The 24,785-nt window shown below is 37.0% G+C and overlaps 1 protein-coding gene across 2 annotated transcripts in view; it reads left to right on the top strand.

The window, feature by feature from the left end:
* Window positions 1–24,785, top strand: part of cntn5 (contactin 5) — a 330,742-nt gene that overhangs the window by 255,970 nt on the left and 49,987 nt on the right. For both annotated transcript variants that reach the window (XM_055173819.2, XM_055173818.2), the window contains exons 10-12: window positions 3,269–3,405; window positions 4,223–4,352; window positions 10,006–10,150. In XM_055173819.2, the coding sequence (XP_055029794.2) occupies window positions 3,269–3,405; window positions 4,223–4,352; window positions 10,006–10,150 (412 nt within the window). The remainder of the gene's footprint in view (window positions 1–3,268; window positions 3,406–4,222; window positions 4,353–10,005; window positions 10,151–24,785) is intronic.

Genomic DNA, 24,785 nt, shown 5'->3' with positions numbered 1-24,785 from the left:
AACAATACATAAAATGAAAAGATACAAAAAAGAAAGTCGTGCCGCGGACACGAGAAACTATTTGTAGAAATTTGTGCAAGTGTCACGAAAAAGACATTTCTGCTCAAGGCATGAAAAAAAGCTGAATTTTGTGCCATGAACACAAATAAATTGATCAAATTTTGCGTGACTATTACATGCATTTCTGTGAGATCAGTCTGACTTTCGGTTTTGACTCTCTTGTTAACTCTTTCGCCGCCATTGACGAGATATCTCGTCAATTAAGAGAAAACGCTTCCCCGCCAATGACGAGATTTTCCGTCTTTCCGCAATAACGCTATTATCCACCAGGTACTTCCGCAACTTATACAACCCGGAAGTAGCGCGTCACGTGAAAGAGAAAGAACTCCGTGTATGTTTAAAGATCGCTCTGCATCTGATCTCTATCAAAAGTCCTTCGCAAAAATGGAATTATCTCAGCTTTTTGCTCAAAATTGGGTGTTTTTGAAGAAACCTACCCATGTTTGAGAGGTGATTACAAGAGAACTATTTTGTTTGAAAGCAGAGGGTCGGTTCTTTCATCTGATATATAGTTTGTTTATATATTTAAAGATGAACATTTTCTGAAAGGCATTAAACTTTTGTGAAAATCATGAAAAATGCTGGCACTGGCTGGCAACTTTTATTTTAAAACGCTGGCGGGGAAAGAGTTAATGTGACATCAAAAAAACAAAGCCCCAGCCACGGCCACTGACTGACTGGTTAATTTTACCCAAAAGCTTTTCTACATGTACTGTATTTGTTAGCATGTTGTAGCACTAATGCGCCTAATGATACTATTGTCCCAGACTGTATTCACAGGAATCAGATGTTTTTTAAATAAAACTGTCTGTCTGTTGGTAAAGGAGTGAGGAGCTGTAGCTCTTTGGATTTAAAGATACACACAGAAACGACCTAACTTTATGGGTTAACATTAAACTGTTATTTAAATTCCATTAAGTGTTTATACTATGTCAAATAATTTTAAATACCTTAACAAAATGCAACAGACACGTCAAAATATTATACTTAACTTTATGTATGTGGACAATACATAAAAAACTTATAACTAACAGAACTTGTTCTTTCTCACACAGAGGGTTCTGAAATTTTCTGACAGAAAAAACTAGCGTAACATTTAATTCATTTAATGTAATTAATCGTTTTTCCAGTGATGTGGACCTAACGCTGCATGGCTTAACCCATTATTGTACTGTTTTCATTTAATTTTAGGTAAATCGATCTCCAAATGCAATAAAATGTCATTTTACCAATTGATTTTATTTATTAAACACATTGAGGGGAAAAGATGCTATTTTAAAACTATTTGACGGAGTATTAACACTTGTCATTACAATTATAGTTTAACAATTAACATTTTAATGACAAATTATATTTGTACCACTGTAGTTGAGGTCAAGAAAAATATTTATGACGCTGTTATAAAACTGTCTGAGTATTAACACCAATTCATTTTGTATCACTGGTAAAAAAAAGTGGTCAGTTATGATGTATTGGTTAATGTCAACAAAGACAAAGACATCTCAAACAATGTCATCTTTGCATTAAAAATGACAATTAAACGCATGACACTTAACTCTCTGGAGTCCAAAAACATGGCGCTGCATTTTGACGTGTTTTCTCCTTATCATAGCAGAATCAACTTAAAATACTCCATCATTAATAATCATACACTTACGTGTTTGACATCATTTGAAACTGTGAAGGGTCTTCTTTAATTTGTGTACATTCACAAAAAAAAATCTTTGTGTTTTTGTCAAATAAAGAAATAAACAGGGTGCGCATTCAGACATTTCTGTCTCTGTCAAAAAAAGTTACAAAAATTAATAGAAACTCCACGAATACTTGTCACACAAACATGATACACATATCCAAAGAAAGCCTTAATGTCTACTTTTAAATAAACAAATTTTAATCGAAAACAAATATTGACTATAAGTTTACACCTCTCTTGTGTATCAGTTTCTTAGTTTATACAAGTAAAGTTTTTGAATAGGGTTTGTTTCCAAATAAACTGAAAATATCCTACTCACATTCATTTCTATTTGGATTATATTGTTAACTTCTTAATAAACCACAAATAAACATGTATACATTAATTTGTCCTCACATTATTTACAGTAGTTTCTTCTCACATTCCTGCCTAAAGGCTCATTATGCAGCTCATTATGCGAGTCTTTTGTTGCTCAGCTGTCAATCAATTCTTCTCGAATACGGCCCCTCTAAACCAAAAGTGTCTTACAATTTCTAAATCAATATATTGTTTTATGTGAATGAGTAGGCAGAATAATTTTCACATCATTTAAAAAAAACTCTAGACTACTAGATTCTGTCTTGTGAAAACATGTTTAGTATGGGTTTTGTGGACTTATATCAGTGACTTAAAAATTTTGCTTTTTTTAAAAAAACCAAGCATAAATTGTTTTCTCTCAAAAATACAAACATATACATACATCTAGCTCATATAATATTGTAGCCCAGTTTGTGCTGAACGCAGTGTTATGAGACACTTGCCATTATGTTTTAAAGCAACTGAACAAAGACCAAATATAAGAGCATTTCAGAACCTCTGCCAGTGTCCTAAAATGGTCAGACCCCAGGGGGTTAATGACAGTTGTGATGAACGTGTATAAAATCTCCTTCATGTTCATGGCATGTGTCATGTCATAATTATGAAGGTGTCATGTCAGTCTTATGAACACCTCTTCAAGTAAAGTGTTACTATTTTTATTTATTTTTTGCTCCTACCCAGATAGTGGCATTTTGGAGATGCTATAATATATTGTCTGTGGATTTCACAGACAGATTCTGGGCACAACTGAGACTTACATTGCATCTTGTAAAAATTGGCATAATATGTACCCTTTAATCTGCAATAATAACTGGCTCACTATACATCATCATTTACTTGCTTAGTACTTGCATAAATACACTTAAATAATCAACTACTCAAAGTGTTTTTTTATTATATTTATTATTTTGTTATATAAAAATAGTTACACTGTATAGTTACACTTTTTATGCTTTAAAAGACATTTTTTACAGATTATATAATAAAATGTTTATAATAAATAAACATTTTGATTAAGTAGTTAAATTAAACAATATACCTTAAAAAAATCTGAAACAAAGCATTAAATTAAGCACCCCCTCTGTAGGTACAAACTGAAGTACTGACTGATGCAGCAGTAAGAACGGTGATGGTTGATCTCTTGCATGTGTTTCACAGCTTTGCCGCAGTGGATCAGTATGATAAATGACACTCAACTGGACAGTGGAGAGCAGCTCCGTTGGGAATGCCGAGCCGCAGGAAAACCCAGGCCGACCTACCGCTGGATGCGCAATGGAGAAACGCTCAACCCACAGGTACACGGCAAAAGCATGTAAAGAAATATCACAAATGAGAACACGATGTTGTTTCGGCTTTGCTCGAATACCTAGCGATAGACGCCTAAATAGGCAGGACACAAAAGCAAATTTCCCAAGGGTGGAAGTTATAATTATTCTGGAATTAGGGATACTTTTGTGTGGACGAATTGAAAGGCAGCATCACATGAATCATGATGCCCATGATGCTGTTTTGCAACAGCACCCTAGACGGCATTGAACGAAGAACAAATTGAGACTTATTTAATCTGCTTCTCAAATGTTTCTTGTGTGAAAAAAGAGCACGGTATTGTCGTGTATGTGACCTCTATAGAAATCTCAAATCAAAAATCTAATTTTATCTCAAGTATCTGAGCTACACTATTCACAATAAATGTACATTTTTACAAACCCATACATCAATGTTTGTCTCAAAAGAAACATCTAAGATAAAGCTATACCAAGGCATAACCGAGAATTGAATGTAGTCTGCTACGAATGAACAACCTAAAGACATCATCTGGCTTTCTGGAGAGATTGTTCACACACATCGTATATCAGTTACCAAAAATATACCTATACCTTTATCTTCCCATTTACACGGAAAGACTCTGAGAGTTAATGTGTGAGAACATTGCATTACATATCATTAAGTGGACCAATAATGGAAGTCTGACAAGTTACATTATCTTTACTTAAAAGAGGTTCACGCTGTAGTCACTGCGGTGGCTGTATAATTGACATTAGTGAGGATGATTTGAGCAGCAGGCCGACAGGTGAAGATGTGCTTGTAAAGCGATTCTTGTCTTCCCCACAGAGCAGAGTGGAAATGGTGAACGGGGAATTGATCATTCACAAGTTGGAGCAGTCGGATTCGGGAATGTACCAGTGCATTGCCGAGAACAAATATGGAAGCGTCTACTCCAACGCAGAGCTCAAAATACTGGGTAACTGCATTTACATTGACATCCTGTTTTTAGCACGGAAAAATTTTCCGGGTTCGATATGAGTTAAGCTCGATGTACTTCAACTGTGACGCATTGCTTATTACCATATGGTCGTTGTTACTCAGTTTGAAAAAAGCAAACACTGCATTTACAGTAAACCATTAACAATGCAGGACGTTCTGGGGAGTTTCAAAGCAAAAAGGTGGTGCATGCATTTTGCTGAGGTCATTTTCTAACAAATGATTTTTTAGGAAAAGTTGGGGTTGGAAAAATTGTGTAGAAAATTCTTTCTATTAAAGTTATAGTTCACCCAAAAATTTTGTCATTTTTTCCTCACGTATACGTTGTTAAAAACCTGTATGATTTCTTTATATTCTGTTGGACACAGTTGACGGTACCCATTGACTTCCGTAGTGGGAAAAACAAATACGATGGAAGTCAACTGTGTGCTTATGATCAAACTATCTTATTTTGTGTTCAACAAATTAAAGAAATTGATACACGTTTTAAACAACACAGAATTTCCATTTTTGGTTTAACTATAACTTTAATAGTCATTTTACATTCTGTTAAGGTGTTTTTACACTGCCAAGTTAAGGCAAAGACATTTTAATTACTATGTTAATGCATACAGTATGGTATGCCAGCCCAGTCTTACGAAATTTCGTTATGTAGTGACGTATTTTTTATTCTTTTTTCGTGATATTATCACAAATTTCCGCCTTTTTTTCGCGATCGTATAACAAATTCCTGTTTTCGTGTGATTATCACGTATTGGTTGCTCGGCTGTTTTGTCCTATTTTCTTACCATTGTTGCTTCGGTTTTAGATTTACATAAAATGACATCCCTAACCAAACTCTAACCCTAACGCCAGGCGACATATATAAAAAAAAATAAAGCAGAAGAACTAGTATAAACCAATATATAAAGTGACATTCTAATGCAAGCACCAAATCTAACCCTAAACCGAAGCGACAATGGTTTAAAAATAGAAAAAAGCAGTTGAGTAACCAATAATCACACGAAAACAGGAATTTGTTATACAATCACGAAAAAATGCGGAAATTCGTGATAATATCATGAATAAAGAATCAAAAAATTAAGTGACTATATCACGAAACCTTGTGAGACTGGGAAGGGTATGCCATCTCTAAGCAGTATTAGATGTGTAACAAATCTGTACTTATGCATTTAACGATTAAGATGCAAGTAAAAAAAAAAGAGTAATTGATTTATTTCTAATGAAGTGAACAAGGTTAAAAAGGCTATTTAACCCCAAAGGTAAAATTTCTCTTTGTAAGCAATGAGCAAGCCAGTTATTGACAGGTGGATTTTAATCAAAACCAATAAATTATCCACAAGCTCTGAAACAGACATTGCAGAATGGCAAAAAAGACCACGCAGCAAATCCATTTTTGCTTTTCATTCATTTCTTTTTTAACGGAAATGAAAACCCTGCTGGCAGCACATTTGAGGAAGGACACAAACTTTATGGGGTTTGGTGTCCAAACTGAAGACTTGCACAGAGAGAGCTGTCACAAACAGACAAAAATCTAATAAATGCAGACAAGTTTAAAAGAAAGAAAAGGGAAAAACGTTGCGTTAGCTCGCATTTGGTTTGTTCGTCTGTCGCTGTGTAATAATAGCAAAAACATTGGCGTCTAGGATCAGACAATGGAAAGATGCACACTGTTTACTGAGGACGCCCTCATTTTCTCCCTGTCAGCTTTGATTCTTCTACACATGTGGTCGTCCTGCCGTCACTTTGCTGTGGGTCATTTTAGATTTTTATTCCTCATTATGGTCATGTTAGTCTGTTGGTCTTCAGTTGTTTCAGAAACAAAAACAAGTCTTTCTTTGACAGGATTCATGTTGACTTGAAATCCTTGTGACTCAATTTAGGATTGGAAAGAAAAAATATACAAACATATACTGTACCGTACATTCCTCTTATATTTGCCAAATTATGCCAATATTATATACTTGTATAGATGGTTTCATCGGACGCACGTGCGGTGACAGGATTTCGTGTCTGGTCAGAACTTTACTTCCGGTTTCTGTTTGTTTAATGGTCTGACTAGTTGCTAAACTGAACTCTTGAACAAATAACAAATGTTTTGGTTTCCAAGATAATCTATGTGTTGTTATATAAATAAACTACTATAAAAGGACTTTGTTGTTAGCTGCGTTTACCGGAAGCTATGTGTGTTCCACAAAAAACACTTGTTTATGTTGTTATCAGTGATGCGCGAGTCAATGTACAAACAACCCACACCCGACTGACGTTTTCAACTCGCCCGCAACTCGGACCGCAAAAGAAAAAAGTAATAATATTGTACCCGACCAGCTTTCTGGCCCGCATTTTTTAAAAATTGTAATTGTTTAAAATAGTTAAATGGCATCTTTATTTCAAATGACTTGACCGACCACGACCCAAATATCATTAAAAATGTTTTTGGATGACTCGTAACCGCGGGTGAACGCAGGCACCCACTAATTTTGCACATCACTGGTTGTTACTGCTGAAACTGTCTATATACACCCACAGACTACCACCCCAACTACCACCCCATTTCTGCCCAATTCTTAATAAAAAGGATTTTATTTGGATGTATTTACTAAAAATTTAAATGGGGGAAAACAAGGTCAAAATAACAAAAAAGATTAAGTGTTTTTCGAGCTTCAATACTGCAAAGAAAACAAGTTCAAATTCATTTCTCAACAACAAAATACTAATGTTTTACATGTATTTTAGAAAAAAAATCAAAAATCTTTTTTTTTTAAAAAACCCTGATTTTTAGTCACATCTTTTATGGGTCTTGTCATGCTCCCAGTCTTTTACATTTGCTGTTGGGTGACTTTGTGTCACTTTCAAGGTTTGCTTTTGTTGAAATTCAACAGATAATGGACTGAAATGGTACCAATACATCTAGAAATTATGATTAAAGTCAAAACTCGAGTGGTCTTTTAATTTTTTCCATGACTGTATGTATCTATATAGAGTCTCATAATCAAATGATAAGATTTGGACCATCAAAGTTTGATTTCACATTGATTTCAATATTTGACATGACCTTACTCAGTCAATATTAAATATATCAAGATTATATTTTCACTGAATGTTCTTTACATTTTGTAGGATGATGTTGTGTAGAAACAGCCCAGTCTCACAAATGACGTACCTATAGTCACCTACATTTTTTATTATTTTTCGTGATACTGTCACAAATTTCCGCCTTTTTTCATGATCGTATCACAAATTTCTGTTTATGTGTCATTGTCACGTATTGGTTACTCAACTGTTTTGACCTATTTTCTTACCATTGTCGCTTTCTGTTTAGGGTTAGATTTACATAAAATGACATCCTTATCCAAACCAAACTCTAACCCAAAAGCCAGGCGACAATGGTTTAAAAATCAGAAAATATTAAAAAATAAATCAGCCAAAAATAGTATAAACCAATACTTAAAGTGGTGGTTCAATGGTATTTCATGCATTCTGACTTATTAACACGGTTATAGAGTTGTTCCCTCGTGCTAAACGTAGGCAAAGTGTCAAAAAAGCAGTTGGGCGTGTTAGAGAGTATTTCTGTGCCGAATGCACTTCGCAAGAGTTTGTACAAGTTTCAGAAAGTTTTTTTTTTCGATTACGGGTCCAGTTGATGTTTCAGGGGTTTCTATACAGTACGTATCACTTATGGTCACTTCCCCCCGGAAAACCCCTCCCACCCGTCAATCAGACACTACAACTTGCAAACATCATATCACGCGACACAGCTTTGTTTAATTTTTAAAACTCAAGACTTCTGTCTTATGTTGGAAATAGGCACGTGCATATTATATAAATGACACGAGGTAGTAACTCCTCCTTCTTCATTTTTTCGTACGTTATCCGAAAGAATCTGTAAAGCTAATCTTTCTTTTATAAATCTGATTAAACTAAAGACTCTTCGGAGATTTAAAGGATGTCATACTACTCTATAGGTACTCCAGATTAATATGAGAAATGCATAAACAGCGTGTGTTATGTGAGCTTTAAAGTGACATCATAACGCAAACACCAAATCTAACCCTAAACCAAAGCGACAATGGTTTGAAAATAGGAAAAAGCAGTTGAGTAACCAATACGTGACAATGACACATAAACAAAAATTCGTGATACAGTCATGAAAAAAACGCTGATATTCGTGACAGTATCACAAAAAAGCAAAAAATTTACATGACTATAGGTACAATTTCGTGAGACTGGGTTATGTAGAAGACTTTATTTGGGTTTTCACAGACTGGTTCTCACACACACACAAGACAGACAGACAAACTAAATGCTGGCCTAAGCAACGTTTTTTTCCCTTTCTTTCTTTTAAACTTTTAAACTGCATTTATTTGCTTTTTGTTTGTGTCAGCTCTCTCTTTGTGCGCAAATCTTCAGTTTAACCAATCCTTGTGGACACCAAACCCAATATCACCAAAGTTTGTGGTCCTTCCCCAAATGTGCTGCCCGCAGACAGTTACACTTTCTGGTCATTTTGACACACGGGCACCCTTGCTAACTGGAATCTGAACATTATTAAATGCAATGCAATTTTCCTGGAACTGTGCCTCACTAAATTTCCCCCTCGCTGGTCCATTTCCCTCTGGCTGAAAAGTGCTTGTTTAGTGCTCTGGAGAGACGGCCAGACAGAGTTGTGTTCATTTTTCAGATGTATTTGTGTCAAATCCTTCAGTTACTCTATGCCGATGGAGAAAGCTGTCCTCTGTGTCTATTCTGCGTATAAATGCAAACACATATTGCAGCGACATATCACACGGCTAACAGCAGCCCTTATTCACATTAGACAACTATAGGCAGAGTCAAGGTCCGGCACAGCCCACAATTCATGGCGCAGCTATGTCGCTTGTACCCTTGAGGGCAATGAAGGAGGAGGCACAATCACTGCATAAGACCTCTTAGTATTCACAGTGAGCGGCGCGTGCCAAATCTCTCAGTTAAAACATATATTCAGATGCACGTAAATGCCATGCATACACAAAAACACTCTGTGCTGGTTGAACCGCACACTAGGGCTTAAAAAAGATATTCAGTGGTCCAGACTCTTGGCTTATAACAGGAGTGGTGGGAATCGAAGCCCTTAGGCAAGTGCTGAGATTAAAATGGCGTCTTTTCTAATGTCACCCGTGAAAACATGGTTCGACCTTTGACTAACCACTCCTGTTGAGTCCTGTCAGCGTGTAGCTACAGGCCCCAGAAGACTCGAGCAGCTCTGCAGACATCATCACTTTTAGTCTGTATGTGTTTAGCTCGGCTCTGTAAAATATCATCACACAAAATATCTTCTACCAAACCAACAAAGACGGAAAGATTTTTTAGTCTTGGTGCAAGAAAAATAAAAAAAAAGATAGGAAACTCATAAAAGACTCAGTGGAGATCTGGGACCTAATTTATTTTTCTTCTGCTGCTGCTTTGGGCTCCGTACTTCCAAGAATCATCCCAAGACAACCGTGAATCTTTACAAAAGTAAACGTCAGTAGTTAGAAACTGAATTACATTTGCTGAACGACTGTGAGAGTTTTGCATTTGCATAGAGTAAATTACAATTTTGGTACCCGCTTGTATTTTGTCTCTCAAAGTTGTGTTTTTGTATTTATGAACAGCGTCAGCACCCATCTTCAGCACCAATCCTATCCGGCTCATAGCCACCGTGGGGAGAGACGTCTCTTTGGAGTGCCGTCCGCGTGCGTCCCCAAAACCAAGAATTACATGGAAGAAAAACGATAGGAGAGTCCAAGTAAGCCGAAGGTGAGCCTCAGTCCCAGCAGAGACATTGTGACCTCTTTGACCTTACATGTTTTGAATGAAAGTGCAATAATTATAAGGATTTTGCTGAAGCGGTGACACGCCGATCCTAAGGGTCTATGTTTCCATTGGATTCCAATTAAATATGCTGATAAACAAGCACACATTTACATGAATCTACGTGCATGGGGACTTTAATCAATGTTGTTGTCCACCTATAATGGGTCTCACGCTGGGTTTGGCTCTGTTGTGATGTTATGTCATGACAGGTTTGTTTGTACTCACAGTTGGCTCTGTGAAGTTGCTTTGTGATCGATGTCCTGTTTATACTGTTGGTTATACATACAGTATGTATACGTTTGTGCATGTGTGCCTTATTACATTAACGACTGCATAAAAGTGCCATATAATAGAGTGTAAGGTAGGGTGCACACCAATGCGTTTACGCTGGCTGTCAGCGTATGTTTTCAATGGAAGCGTTGTGCTTTTTAAAAATGCCAGCAGCTGGCCGATTTTTCAGCGTTCAGCACAGAGAGTTTAAAAATGTCGACTTTGGGTGAAACGCCCAGCTCATCAATGTCACTTCTCACTCGACTGCCCAATCACAGTGGATGAGGGGCGAGACAGATATCTCAACAACCAACCGGTGCAACAACTGATAAACAAAACAGAAGTATTATAGCAACGAAAGAGCTCAGCTGAAAAAAAGCTGGCAAGCGCCTACAATTAGAGTTAGAAATTAGCGTTTAAACGTTTTGGTGTGCATGCTCCATTAGTAAAAGCGTTATGTCTGGCAGGTCATGTGATGTCATCAGCATGGTGGCCACCAAAAAATATGTATGATATAGATTTATCTACTGGATTTTGCATCTCAGTAAGGCACATACAGTATGATTTTAAAAAATACATTTATTTAATAATAGTTAAACTTTTTTTATAGTAATAAAGCTTCTTTATGCTGTTGCCATGCCAACGTTTAGTTGCACTTGACACAATGTAAATACACCGATGTCCTTTATGGTACTTACCACATTTATCTCTTAAGGAGATTTCACTGTTTTGCCCCTTATATACTGTAAGAAGTTGATTTCAAAGGTGTTAAAACAAAATACTTAAGCAATATCGCTCGAGTAGGAGTGTGATATAGCTCTATATCATCACGGCTGTGATTAGGCCAGAGGCACGAGGCCGCAGGCCGAGTGCTGGAGGCAATCACAGCCGTGATGATATAGAGCTATATCACACGACTCCGAGAGCGATATTGCTTTTATACAACAGTTCGACGGCACACGTTTGAAAAACGAAAACTAGAAAACTACAACGGAGTTATTTTAAAAGCCTCTTTGTTTGAGAACTACTTCTTCCGCCACTGATTTGAGGGCTGCCAGAATGACAGGTAAAACTTTTGGCTGCTTTGAATCTCATAACAACTCAATGGACGGAAAAGCCGTTTCTTTATATTACCGTTTCTTGGTCACAAAGTGTAGTTTTAAGATTAGTTCAGTCGAGAATGTATCTGTATTATATTTAAATCTGCAGTCGATTAGTAAAGATAGCGCCTGTTTGAACGTTTGCTTAGTGAGATTCGGTACGAATGAGAACCAAAGCATGAGCAGACGTCAGTGTTCACTCGCCCCGCTGACCACCGCCCTCTCTGGGCTACATCTCTGACAGGGATTCCCTGGCTCTCATGTTGGCCTTGTTTGTTTATGATCGTCAAAATGAGATCAAATCAGCAGTATTTGTTGTCATGATCAAACTAGTACTTGTTTTTTTATTCATATTTAGTGTCTTTTGTGTTGTTATTGTTTTGGCGCGAGGTAAAAATTAATAAAACTATACTTGTGTAACGTTACTATTGCTTTCTCATTTATTCTTAACGTGATACGAGCACTCGATTATTATTATTAAACTTTGTTCTTGTCAGTACTATACAAAACATTTTTTTATAAGTGTCAGAGAGATGTTTTTGCATGCTGCTTATAAATATATCAGTGGCGATATCTCATAACATGTTTTAATAGTCACGTCACGATAAAGTAAATGATCAATGTCCACATTTAAAAGCTGCAGTGCTTACCTGCAGTTCCACGGTGTTTTCGCGTTCTGATAAAAGATATAGCTCCAGAAAAAAATGAGTGTTTATATTCCTCTTTCCAAGTGTTAATCGTCCACACGATGTGACAAGACATTACTCCCATTAACTTTAACGTAACATACAAGAGCGCTGATCTTTGACTGATCAGACTGATTTATGAGCTAGTAAACTAATAAGACACACGGAGAGTGATTCAAACGGCGCGTCTGTGTTTTTCCATTCAGAGATGAGCCTGCTTAGGACCTCCATTCACTAGGTGGCAGAATAATACGAAAGGTGAAGCGGTTACAGTGCCGTTATCAGCACAATATCGTATAGCTCTTAGCCAATCAGATTAGAGAACCAGAGAGAACTGTTGTATAATTTAATATATACACATTAAAGAAGACAGCAAGGTTCAATGTAACCACGTGGAAGTGAGTTCATTTATTATTTAAGGTCTTGCGCATGTTGCCTGATAAAGCTCATTAGCATTAAAATATAACTTGCTTTAGCTATAATACTCCAGGCCCTGTTAGCCGATAGTTCAACCTCTGTAGCCGTTTACTTATACATCATTTTAAAATGACTGTACAGGCTCTTGATGGAGTGAATCTGAAATTATCGGCCCCTGTTGAGGGCTGTTGGCTGCAAGTCATTGTTAAATGCAGATTTTCAGCCACTGATATTTCCATTTTTCTGTACAAAAAAATATCATCGATAGCAGTATACCTAAACATATAGCAGGTATTAATGATGTCATATAGTACAGTAAAGGGCTTTTCACCCTGCGCTTAACTCTGGGTTATCTTCGTTCTAAGCCTCGCTGTTAACCCTAAGTTAAGTGTTTCACACTTGTAGTTCAGAAGCAGTGTTATCCCTGAAATTAACCTAGGGTTAACACAGGCCAAACGCATGCAGTGTGAAATGAAGCTGGGTTGTAAAGATTCGATACTTAGCAACAGACATGACATCTCAGGAGACCTAAAACAGTCAAGAGAGATTTACGTTGTGACCTGTTCTGTCACTCATGTAAAAGTGCAAGACAAGCGCTTTTTTAAGGGGCCGGACACTATTTTAAAGGACAAGTTGGGTATTTTACACTTAAAGGCCTGTTTTCAGATTGTTTATGATGAAATAGAACGGCTTTGACTGAAATTTCAACATATGCGGCTGCCCCGAGAATTTTCGGGTGTTTGTTGTATCACCTCCCATCTTTACAATGTGTATATAGGTGCACAGGAACAATCCTTCCTAAAATGCATTAAATTTTCGTTTACAAAGACGTGAAACTCACCGAGTGGTCAGGGGTGTTCACTGATATGCTCACACAAAAATCGCTGCACAAGATGCTTTCCAACAGGTGTTTTAGCATTCGTTGTAAACTTGTAGACCTATTTTTCCAAACGCCTCACACCCGTACATTCTTCCGCTGAGAGCTTGAATAATAGACACTCCAGCCCAGTGGGTGGCGCTAATCCGCCTTTGCAAATTGCAAGAATACCAACAAAGTTCCCGGCACGGAGTAATACCGTACCTCATAGCACAACTAATACAAGTCAATGGAGTTGGACAAAAACTATGATAAAACCTGTTGGAATGCGTATTTTGCAGCGATTTTTGTGTGAGCATATCAGTGAACACCCCTGACCACTCGATGAGTTTCACGTCTTTGTAAATGAAAGTTTAATGCATTTTAGGAAGGATTGTTCCAGTGCACCATTGCAGCCATTGTAGAGGTGGGAGGTGAAACACAAACACCCGAAAATTCTCGGGGCAGCCGCATGTGTCGAAATTTCAGTCAAAACCGTTCCATTTCATCATAAACAATCTGAAAACAGGGCTTTAAGTGTAAAATACCCAACTTGTCCTTTAATTCAGTCAAACCTGGGGTTTAGAATAACCTGGGGTTAACTATTTCAAGCGTGCAAAGCCGTTAAGTAACTTTATGAAGCACTTGAAATGCTTGCAAGCATCCGTTTACCCACTTCAAATTCAATAAAAGAAGGCAATGTTAGTCTTATAGTGCAAGTGTCCTGCTGACAAAGCTCACTTTTTTCTGACACAATAAATGCACTGCACTATTACCACTGACAGAAAGCAGGCAGTAAGGAAAGCTTTTAATACTGCCGGTTGAGTCAATTGCTTGTTGGTTCGGCCAAGAGAGAAGTCCACAGCTTGTGACCAATATTTACTCAAGACATACGTGCCTCTTTTCAGATTTGTTTTTGGCTCAGTGCAGGTTGCATTCGTGTTGTTTTGGGATGTGTCGGCTGTGATGTTATACAATGATTGGCTGTTATTGAACATCTGTCCTTGTGTGTTTTAGTAAAAGCATATAAACACATGTGTGTGTGCTTGTGCATGTGTGTGCGCACGTGTGTGTGTTTCTGAGTGTTTTTATGCATAAGATCTCATTCTAATGTAATACACCTACATGTCTCTATGGGGCTGTTTACACTTGGTATTGAGTTGTGTTTTCGTCGGTCGGATCACAAGTGGACGAGAGAGACACATTACGTTTACACCTGGTATTTAAATCCATCTCTTTTGTCCACTTTCGACCGCTTCTGTGCTGAATACTATGAGGGGGTGGTCTGGGCGAGTCTCTCTGCTGTCATTTAAACACGAGCGGGAGTAATGACGAGTTAAATGGACGCAAACTAATATTATGTCAGAGTCCGATGCTTGTTTAGCAAGTAAACATGCTGCACAGTGTTTTGTTCGTGTATATGTTAGCGCTTTCTCTGAATTTTCAGCACAATTGATGAAATGGGATCGCGCAACTTTCACACGCTTGCAAAATGAAACTAAGGAGATCAGCCGCTTTAGTCGTATCAATGAAAGGCTAAAAATAGCGCGGTTCACCGTGTGTTCACGCCAGAAGTCAGAAAAGACGTAAAACTTGTGTTTAGTAACTCAGATTAGATAAATAGGCGGAGAGAAGGCGGTCGCATGTGGCTGTTCGAACACATTCAACCACATGTGCGTTTACACAAGCAAAAGCAATACGATCGAAAGGGGTTTCGACTACCTCTCAATGTGGTTGAAAGTGGTCGAAAGTGGACGACCTCAAAACGTTTTGAACACTGTTTACACCTGGCATAAACGTCGTCCACTTGTGATCCGATCGACGAAAACGCATGTTAATGCCAAGTGTAAACAGCCTCTATATCACCAACCTGTGAATAAACTTGTTTGTGGGCCTCGAACCGGGGCCCTATCTTAAATCTGGCAAAATGTCAGGTGTGATGCAAGTGTTTCTTGTTAGTGTTTAGCCTGACGCAAGTAACATTTTCACGTCAAGCGCCATGTTGTTAAAATAGCAAATGCACTTGCACCCCTCCATTTGCCCATGGGCATGCTGGTCTGAAAACTAGTGTGCTTAGGGGCATTGTTTGGCAACTGAAAATGATTGCACAATTGACCAACTAAAACCTGGTCTAAGGTCAAAGGCGAAGTATTTTTTTTATTTGTAGTATTTATTTTACTTTATAATATTTATGCCACATATTAAAAATAAAAAATTTAAATGTAAAAGATTATTATATTGTACATGAAGATAAATGCCTTAATGTCATAATATATAGTGGTGCAAGTGCAACCGGCCTTTAAAGGAAATTGGAGATGAGACTCTGACTGGTTTATTGCATGTTACGCCCAAAACACACCCATGACTTATTAAGAGAATAGGTTCAACCTTTTTGGATCATGCACATGGCTCGCCAACAGTTTTTTGGTCGTTAAGCTAGCAAAAGTGGATTCGGACAATCTAATGGCACCTCCGCCCGAAAGGCCCATAAACTAAAAGCTTTAAATATACAAGCATCAGAACTTTAGTTCTTCCCTTAAGTATTTATGGTCACAATATATTGTATTTTTTCCCTCAAAAGATGAGCTCAAACAAGTCATGCACTAAATTGTTTGTGATTAAATAAATTTAGCGGATTACAGTCTTTTTTATCTTTATCTAACATATTCCTATTATACTTTTCACTGGTTCTTGTAGAATGCTCGGTGAATATGCATATGAAAACCAATTCTGACATTTTACACTATAACCCTGTGCTAATTCATAACCTTTCCATGATCGCATTTTCATATTAAGATGCAAATTCATAAGTCTTTTTATTGCCTGCTTCACTCCTGCTGAGGTAAAAACAAGGTCATGTCCTAACTTTTGTTGTAAATAAGCCGTAAAACACTCCACCACCAAAAAGACACATATTGTCTTGCTTATTAATAAAAATCTTGCCTAACAAAAATGCATACACTTGCGCACACGCACCTTAACTAACAGGTACAAGAGACCCAGTGTCCCCAGTTTGCCACATATTTATCACAGGCCGGGCTGGGTTGCAAGTGTACGTTGTGAAATTATTTACTGGCTCTTTTTGCTGACAGTGGTGCTGCGGCAAAGCAGGCAATTTATTCTGAGAAATAGCCACCGGGATTTGTGCTCTTTTAAATTGTCCTGCAAAATGGCTTCGCCCCAGACCGACCATAATGCGCAACCGTGCAGGACTCGGCACGGACCGCCGAGCGACTGTAAAAATGTCCACGCGCAGCACAAAGCCCGTTCTCACCTTGACACCCCTTCTCACAGCTTATCAAACTATAGCTCCATTCTCTCAAATCAATAATTCAAAAGTAATGTTGTAACCAGCGTTCAGATGCTGTTTGCCCTTCCAACAGCTGCACGCCCTGCTGTTAAAGATATAGTGGATGTATAAGAAAGCGCTGCTGAGGTCGGCGCCGTGGTTTGTGAGATGGAGAGTACATGGAGTCGTTCTCAAAGCCGTGCGAATCGCATTTGAAATGATGCTGTCTGCTGCGTGATAGATGTTTGTTTATAGATAGTGACTACTGATAGATGAAAGACTTGACCAGGCCGAAAATGCTTCGCTCTTCGGGTAACAAGGTGATGAATGGACTTGGAGCTTGTGTGATGTGATATATCTTGCGGCAAATTTGTCAGAGCTGAGCAATTTATCGTATTTTCTGCTTTTGTGACATTACAAAGGCAGATATAGTTCTCTGGTTGTATGTTGCCTTTTGTCGCCTTTTGTTTTTTGGTGATGCTACATCTTTGTCTGAGGGAATTTTTCAGTGTGAGAGAGTATTTAAAAGTGATGTAATATTTATAATATTAAAATTCTTACTATATAATCTCACAGTGCATTCAAGCTTTACAATTTTATCAGTATACTGTACCTTGGGAATTGAACCCATGACTTTTGCACTGCTAATACAATGCTCTACCAATCAAACTACCAATATTATTACATGTACAGGTACATTGTTGTTGGTTTAACTTAAAAAAGAAAGTAACCTTGTTGCCGTAAAATGTGAAAACATTTTACACAACTTTTTTAGTCAACTAATATTTTTAAGTTGAATAAACTTAAAATTTTAAGGCAACCACTTAACTTACGTTTTTAAGTTGAACCAACAAATCTTTGGCAGACACTTTTATCCAGAGCAACTTACAGCACATTCAAGTTGTGTTATCGGTATGTGTGTATCGAACTCACAATCTTTTATGTTGCTAACGCACTGCTCTACCAGTTGAGCTACCAGAACTAGTCTATAAAAGTTTAGTTTATTAAAAACTGAAACATATTTAAATATTTTGTACCATAAGGGGCTGGACACACCAAAACTTTTAAACGTGACCGAAAACGCCTTGAGGACGCCGAATGCCAGCTGTTTTTCAGCCGAGTGCTTTAGTAGCTCTGATACTTGAGCTAGGAGCCGGTTGGTTGCTGTGGTAATGTCCCGCCCCTCCTCCATTGTGATTGGATGGCTGTGTGAGAACTGACATTGACAAGCGGAGCTTTTCATACAAAGTTGAACATTTTTCAACTCTCGGCGCTCAGCGCTGAGCACGGAATAAACTCCGGGCGCCGGTTTTCAGCGCGGAAGAAAACCGTTAGCTGCTGGCTTATTTGAAAAACGCTGAGCTTCCATTGAAAACAATTGAAAACGTGCGCCGGCCGCGGGCGTAAAAGTTTTGGTGTGCACAACCCCTAAAAGATCAAGGAGAGAATCTCATTAGCTGTGTTTCCATTACCCTTTAAATTGCGCAAATTGAAATGGCAAATTGAAATGGAAACATGGCAATTTCGGATAAACTGCCATATATCACAAAAAAAAGTTTTTTCAGTAGGCCACTATGACCTCACGTCGTGACCAACAAATTGGGAACGCGCTTCGCAAGACCAATCTACTTAAATTATTTAAACGCAGGTATTTGCATCTGCCGGCATCATCCCGCCGCATGAGTATTCAACGAGCAGCAGGTGCAGTCTCGGGAAAATTCACTTTCTACATGAACTAGTTCAAAGTTCAGTTCACAAATTTTAAAATGAACTAGTTCTGTTCATAGTTAATACTTCAACATAGTTATTTTTTCCCATATTATTATTTTTTTAATGATTGCCATTAATGCCCATATAGAACCACAGACAGCAGTTATTTTATCAGTTTTAACACTGAAGCCAAATGCGTCAGATTTCATTTTCAAATCCAACTTTAAATCCTTACCCAACCAGGGTTTACATTAGCATTGACTGTCTTTCAATTTTTGTATTGGCTTGCACATACCTTGAAAGGCTAGCCGGGAGCTTCAATGGGGTCGAACACCGTGCGAGAAGCGCTGTTTATCAGGCAATTTGAAAAAGGAATATATCGCAAAACTACAATGCAAAAAAAAATTTTTCCCGCATTTACAGGTCACAAAAAAATGCAGCATGAACTAAAAACAACTTGGTTTTGTAAGTCAATTCAACCTAATATTTTAAGTTTTGACCTGAGACTAATTGACATAACTTATAAAAACAGGTTGAAATTGTTTAACTTTTTTTAAGTTAAAGTAGCATAGAAATATATGTTGATTTGACAAAAATGCTGAATGATTTACAGTGTGACGTGCATAAAACTTACATGATCATTCTTTAAATATGGCGCGAAATGTTTGGTTGTAGGACAAAACAGAAGAGCTGTGTTCGACTTCATGTGGCGTCACAAGATCCGACAAGTTCATAACATCAAAATGCAGTGAGACCGATTCAGGAGTCGACTGCCGTGTATGCTTTCAAGTCACTCTGGAGGTATTTTCGATGTCATCCGCATGTCGATCTGCGCAGCGCCATAAAGTCGAACACACACATCTCCATGGTTTTTGGAATTAATTATCGTGAAACAACAAAATTATGGTTTAGTCACATAACATCGTTAATAGAAACGTCATTTCGCTATCAATTTTTGACGACATTTCTAAAAATAATGCTAGTTTTTTTGCCAATCTTTAACTCTTTCCTTGTCATTGAGAGTTATCTCATCAATTAAGAGAAAACATTTGCATAAAAACACTTACCCAATTTATAAAAAAACTGAAGAAAAAAATGATTTACTAATTTTAAACTGTGTACACTGTAAAAAATTGCTGTAATTATGCAGCTGGTTGGCAGTAACTTACCGTAGAAGATAAAGACTGAAAATGTTTCATGTTCATTTAACTTTGGACAAACTCTTGCCAGTAAATAACATAAATGTAAAATCGGCCGTAAGTTACTGGCAGCTAGTTGCCAGTAATACCCAGTAATACTGTAATTTCTACAGAAATTTTTTACAGTGTATGTTTTGATAATCATTCTAAATTTGATATCGAACTAAATTCCTTTACAAAAATGAAATTATTTAAGCTGTTTGCTTAAAAAATATTTTTGAAGAAAAATACCCATATTTAAGAGTTTATAAAAATATAGATAGGATGAAAATGAAACGTTTTTTCCCCCGTTTTGTTTGTTTGTTGATTGTTTGAATGCAGAGGGTCTGTTCTTCCACTTGATATATTTTATGTTTATATTTAAAAAAATCCTGGAAGGCATTTTGTAAAACTTTTGTGACAAAAATGCTGGCAGGCAACTTTTCAAAAAATGTCTGGCAGGGAATGAGTTAATGAAAACGCAGCTATTGGTTGTTTTCTTTATGTTATACAGTATATTGTTTATATAAGCGCTGCATTTGTAAGTAATAATGGAATCATTTCCCACTTTAACTTAACAGCTTAAATAGATTTTTGTCATCGCTTGTTGAAATGAACTAAATGATTTTTGCACTCCGGTCCATTTGCGTGGACAAGAGTGGCTTTAGGAGAAGGACTTTCTGACATTAGCTGTGTCCAGAAAGGCGTCACCAGATGAAGAGATGTTGGGTTGTGTGAAGCGCAGGGGTGAGATCGAAACTGCCCCGCGTTTATCTGACATCGACAGCTGTGCGGAGTTAATGAAGGTTTGTAATTAACATGGATTTCCACTAATGTTCAAGGGTTTTGTATTCCAAATTGAAGTATTAATCCCATTAGTTTGAAAGTACCGGCAGCCACTTTCAAAACCCTATGGCCATTCCCATTGAAACAACGAAAGAAGCCATATCCAGCGGGCGAAAAATCATGCCATTGTAAACAAGTGTGCGAATGTGTTCCTCAGCAATATTTTCTGTTTTCCACCAAGTCTGTTTGGTCGCTCATGTACAGCATACAAATCACTTGTGTTTCTCATAAATGTTTTTAGGAAGGGATTGTTGGAGTGAGGGCTTTGCATTGCCTGAAATTGACTTTATTTGGCTCTAAGGCCTTGGTTGTGAAGGATGTTTGGTGTATTGCTCATACCCACCGGTCTCCACCACATGGCCTTCTTGCTTCTGTGTCTTTGATGAATGCGGGTTCTCGTTCTTGAGCGCTTGAGGCAACGTCTCCTGGCTTGATGTCTCCTTATGAATTTTCCATGTACGGTTTATTCTTTGTCATGCCTTCGTGAGTTTCTGCCTGCCAATTCTCATCAGCGTCTGTTGGATCAGGACGTCTAATGCGGTAAATATAAAAAAGACAAATTAATAAGGAGGAAATTTGACTGACGGCTCCCTTTCTTGGAGACTGTTAGTTTTAGGAAGAAATTGAATTTTAATAAAATGATTGCTTTGTAAATATTCATCCTCACACCTCTGCCAGTCAAAGCACAAGTTTAAAATGTCTAGGAATATGAATGTAGAAGGGGAAATATTTATCTCTGTACACAAATAAAGATGCTTAAAATGATCTTCACATCGATGCCATAGAAGAACCATTTTTGGTTCCTCAAATAATTATTTTATACTTTTCTATAATCTAAAGAACCATTTTTCCCTTTATTGTTCTTCAGATGTTAATTGTTATTTAACTTTAAACCCATTTAGACAAAAGGTTCCTCTATACGGCATCATGAAGCAACTTTATTTTTAAATGTGTGAATGTACTGTATGAGTACGGTATCTAAAGGTTGCCTGAAAAGTAAACTTTAGTGTCGAGATCCGGATTGTATGACACGGATTTTATTATAATAATAAAATGGTGCAACATGGAAAAAATATTAAAAAAATTATAATTGTGTTACAAAAAACATCGTGAACATATTGGCACATGTGTGGTCTTTCTAGCAATTTAAAATTATTTTATTTTATGTTTTTGTCAGACATAGAAACTCAAGCACCTTAATTAAAACTAAAAGCTTAAGGATTTAAGTGGAGACCCTGCCTATAAAAAACCCCGCTAAAGTCATTTTACGATTTGGCTTATTTGTATAAATCCGTACCAGGTGAATCGTACGAAAACATACGATTATTATAAAAAACAATAATAAAACCCCACCCCTAAACCAGCCCCTAACCCCAACATCACCCAAAGTCATACAGAAATGTACGAAAGTGGTGGTACGAATAAAAACGATCCACCTAGTAAAATATGTACATTGAAAAAAAATGATTCATTCAATTTCCTAATTTTTTTAAGGTAAGTGGTTGCAATCCTTTTATTTAAGCTACGTTTTTGTTTTGATTTTCCAATTTTCTTGTTTGTTTAAATGTAGCTTACCTTAAAAAAAATGAGTAAATTGAATGAATCATTTTTTTAAGTGTACCAAATGCCATGAGACTGCGTTAAAAATTCGCACTGAGATGAAACTAAGATAAGCTGAAATTTCTCAAGAGTAAGGGGGACACAAATAATACAGCCAAAACTGTACTTGTAATAATGGGGTAGTTTCCCGGACAGGAATTAGACTAGTCCTAGACAATATAAATAAAAGTAAAAGCTGTCCAAACTAAAAACAACTGGCAAGGATATCTTAAAATACATCAGTGCCCTTTTTTGCTTTAAAATACACACAAGTAAAGATTTAAGTAAGGCATGTTTGTTAAAACTAGTTATATTTTCTAATTAAAGAGCACCAAGTATCCGATTCAATATTTTACATTTCCTTTGATGTGTAAGTGTGTATATACAAACCCCGAAGTAAACGATGACATGAGTTATCATCTCCAAAGTAAATTTCTTTTCTTGCACTACAACAAACACACGGATTGTAGGCAACACTTTACTTCCTGGGATTGGCGATGTAGTAAAGACCGACATTATCATAATTCCTCCCGCTTTGTAGGTTAACTCCCGTCAGCATTGCATTGTAAGCGAATCTTTCAAACATGGTAAGGAGCGTCACATTTCCGGCTGACGTCAGAGGTATTCAGGCCAATCAAAATGTACAGATTAGCTGGCCAATCAGGGTCACAGCGCTTTTAAAATCAATGAGTTTTGCACACAATCACTGCGTTTCAGAAAGACAGGGAAATCTGTACAAAAATGTATGGTTTGTGGAAAATAATGTGTTTTTTATCCATAAACCACACGAACACATTGTATTATACAAAACACACAAAATAACGTTTTTTTTAGCAATGCAATAGGTGCTCTTTAAACTGAGGCCTAGTCCTGGCTTAAACTAATCTCTGTCTGGGAAACCACCCCATATGTGTACACAGAGGATGCATTACTACTATCATTAGCCTAGGCCAAGTATGCAGGGAAAGCAGATGGAAAAATAAAACCTTTATCTTAATTTTGTAGTACTTAGATCATGTATAATGTCAAATAACGTAAGGTAGGCCTAACTTGTGTAAAAAAATTATATATATTATATTATATATATATATATATGGATTTTCAACATTTTGTTTTACTTGAAAAAACATCATTTTCATATGAAACTTACTTTTATCCAATAAACTGAGATTAGTTTGGCATAAAATAGATTTTTGTTTCTTGCAATAGAGGATGAATAGGCGAATGATTATTAATAGACGATTCATTGTTACACCAATGACTTAGATTAAAAAAAATACGATTTGTAGATAATTTTCATTTAGAGGCCATTTTTATGAAGTCGTGCTCAAGTTTATTTTACATCTTCACTCAAAAAAAAACGGGTCTGAATCGAAACTTGTGTTCACAGGCAAGTGCTTTAGACGCGGCGCATCCTGCGTTTTCCATGTAGATGTTAAGGAACCCTAATACAAGAATTCTTCTAATAAGTGGTCGGGACTCGGGACCAGAGGTGGGTAGAGTACCCAAAATCTGTACTTATACAAAAATGTACTCAAGTAAAAGTAAAAGTATCAATATAATTATTTACTTGAGTAAGAGTAAAAAAGTATTAGATGAAAAAACTACTCAAGTAGTTAGTTACTCGTTACTTCCGATCTGATAGAGAAGTAGCGCAAAAGCACTGAATTACTTCACAAACCTCTCCTTAAAAGTCTCATTGTTCTGCTTATATACAAGTAAAGCAGCCTTTCTCAGTCCTGCAATGGGACATTAACATCACATAACGTGTCATTTGAGAAAAGATCTCAAACACACGCACACACACAGATGTTTTTCTGACGGTTAACTCTGTATTTATTTTCATGTTCACAACACAAACTTGTCAGTATCTGCCTTTAAACATGCAAACAGTAAACAAAAAAAAAACGTGTGTGTCTGTTTGTTATCATGTTTTTATATTAATAGGTTATTTTCATTGCCATTAAAGTTTAATTACTGAACATAAACAGGAGCTTAATAAAAATGATCATTTTAAAATTTCATATGGAACTTATCTGTTTGTGCATATCAACTCTACATGTATTATAATATATAAAACATGTTTCTTTAAAATCAAACTTTATTCTTTTATTTTTATTCATTCATTCTTTAGGAAGGATTTAAATAAAATACAATCCGGTTTTTACACTAGTGAGGTGTCCGGATATGTGTAAGACGTCCTTACATTTTGCTGTTCAGTTTGTTTAGTTGTGGGGAAATTATACGGAAATGTGCAGATGTGAAGATGCTGTTTGTATGGTTTAAATTGCACTAGGTTTTGTCATCGCTTGCACAAGAGTGCATATGGCAAAAAAACCTCGGACAGTGTGTGAAATGACCATTAATAGCTGTACAAATAGACATTACTGACACTTACTTCAGGTTGAATCTTGAATTCCTGTACGCTGAGATGTCAGCTCGTTTATTGAACAAAGCATGATCACATTATGAAACTATTCTTTTTGACCTCTTGGAGTGAAAACATAGACCGAACTTGAAGCCGCCCCCGATATCTCGCACAACGCACACGCGCCCTCATCTGCTTCTCCTATCATCTACGCGCGGTTGCGGGCGGTAAAGGGTGACCGCGCGGTCGCGCGCGCTAA

The sequence above is a fragment of the Misgurnus anguillicaudatus genome, chromosome 15 (assembly GCF_027580225.2).
Source record: "Misgurnus anguillicaudatus chromosome 15, ASM2758022v2, whole genome shotgun sequence".
Lineage (NCBI taxonomy): Eukaryota > Metazoa > Chordata > Actinopteri > Cypriniformes > Cobitidae > Misgurnus > Misgurnus anguillicaudatus.
This window is presented reverse-complemented; position numbering and strand designations above follow the sequence as displayed.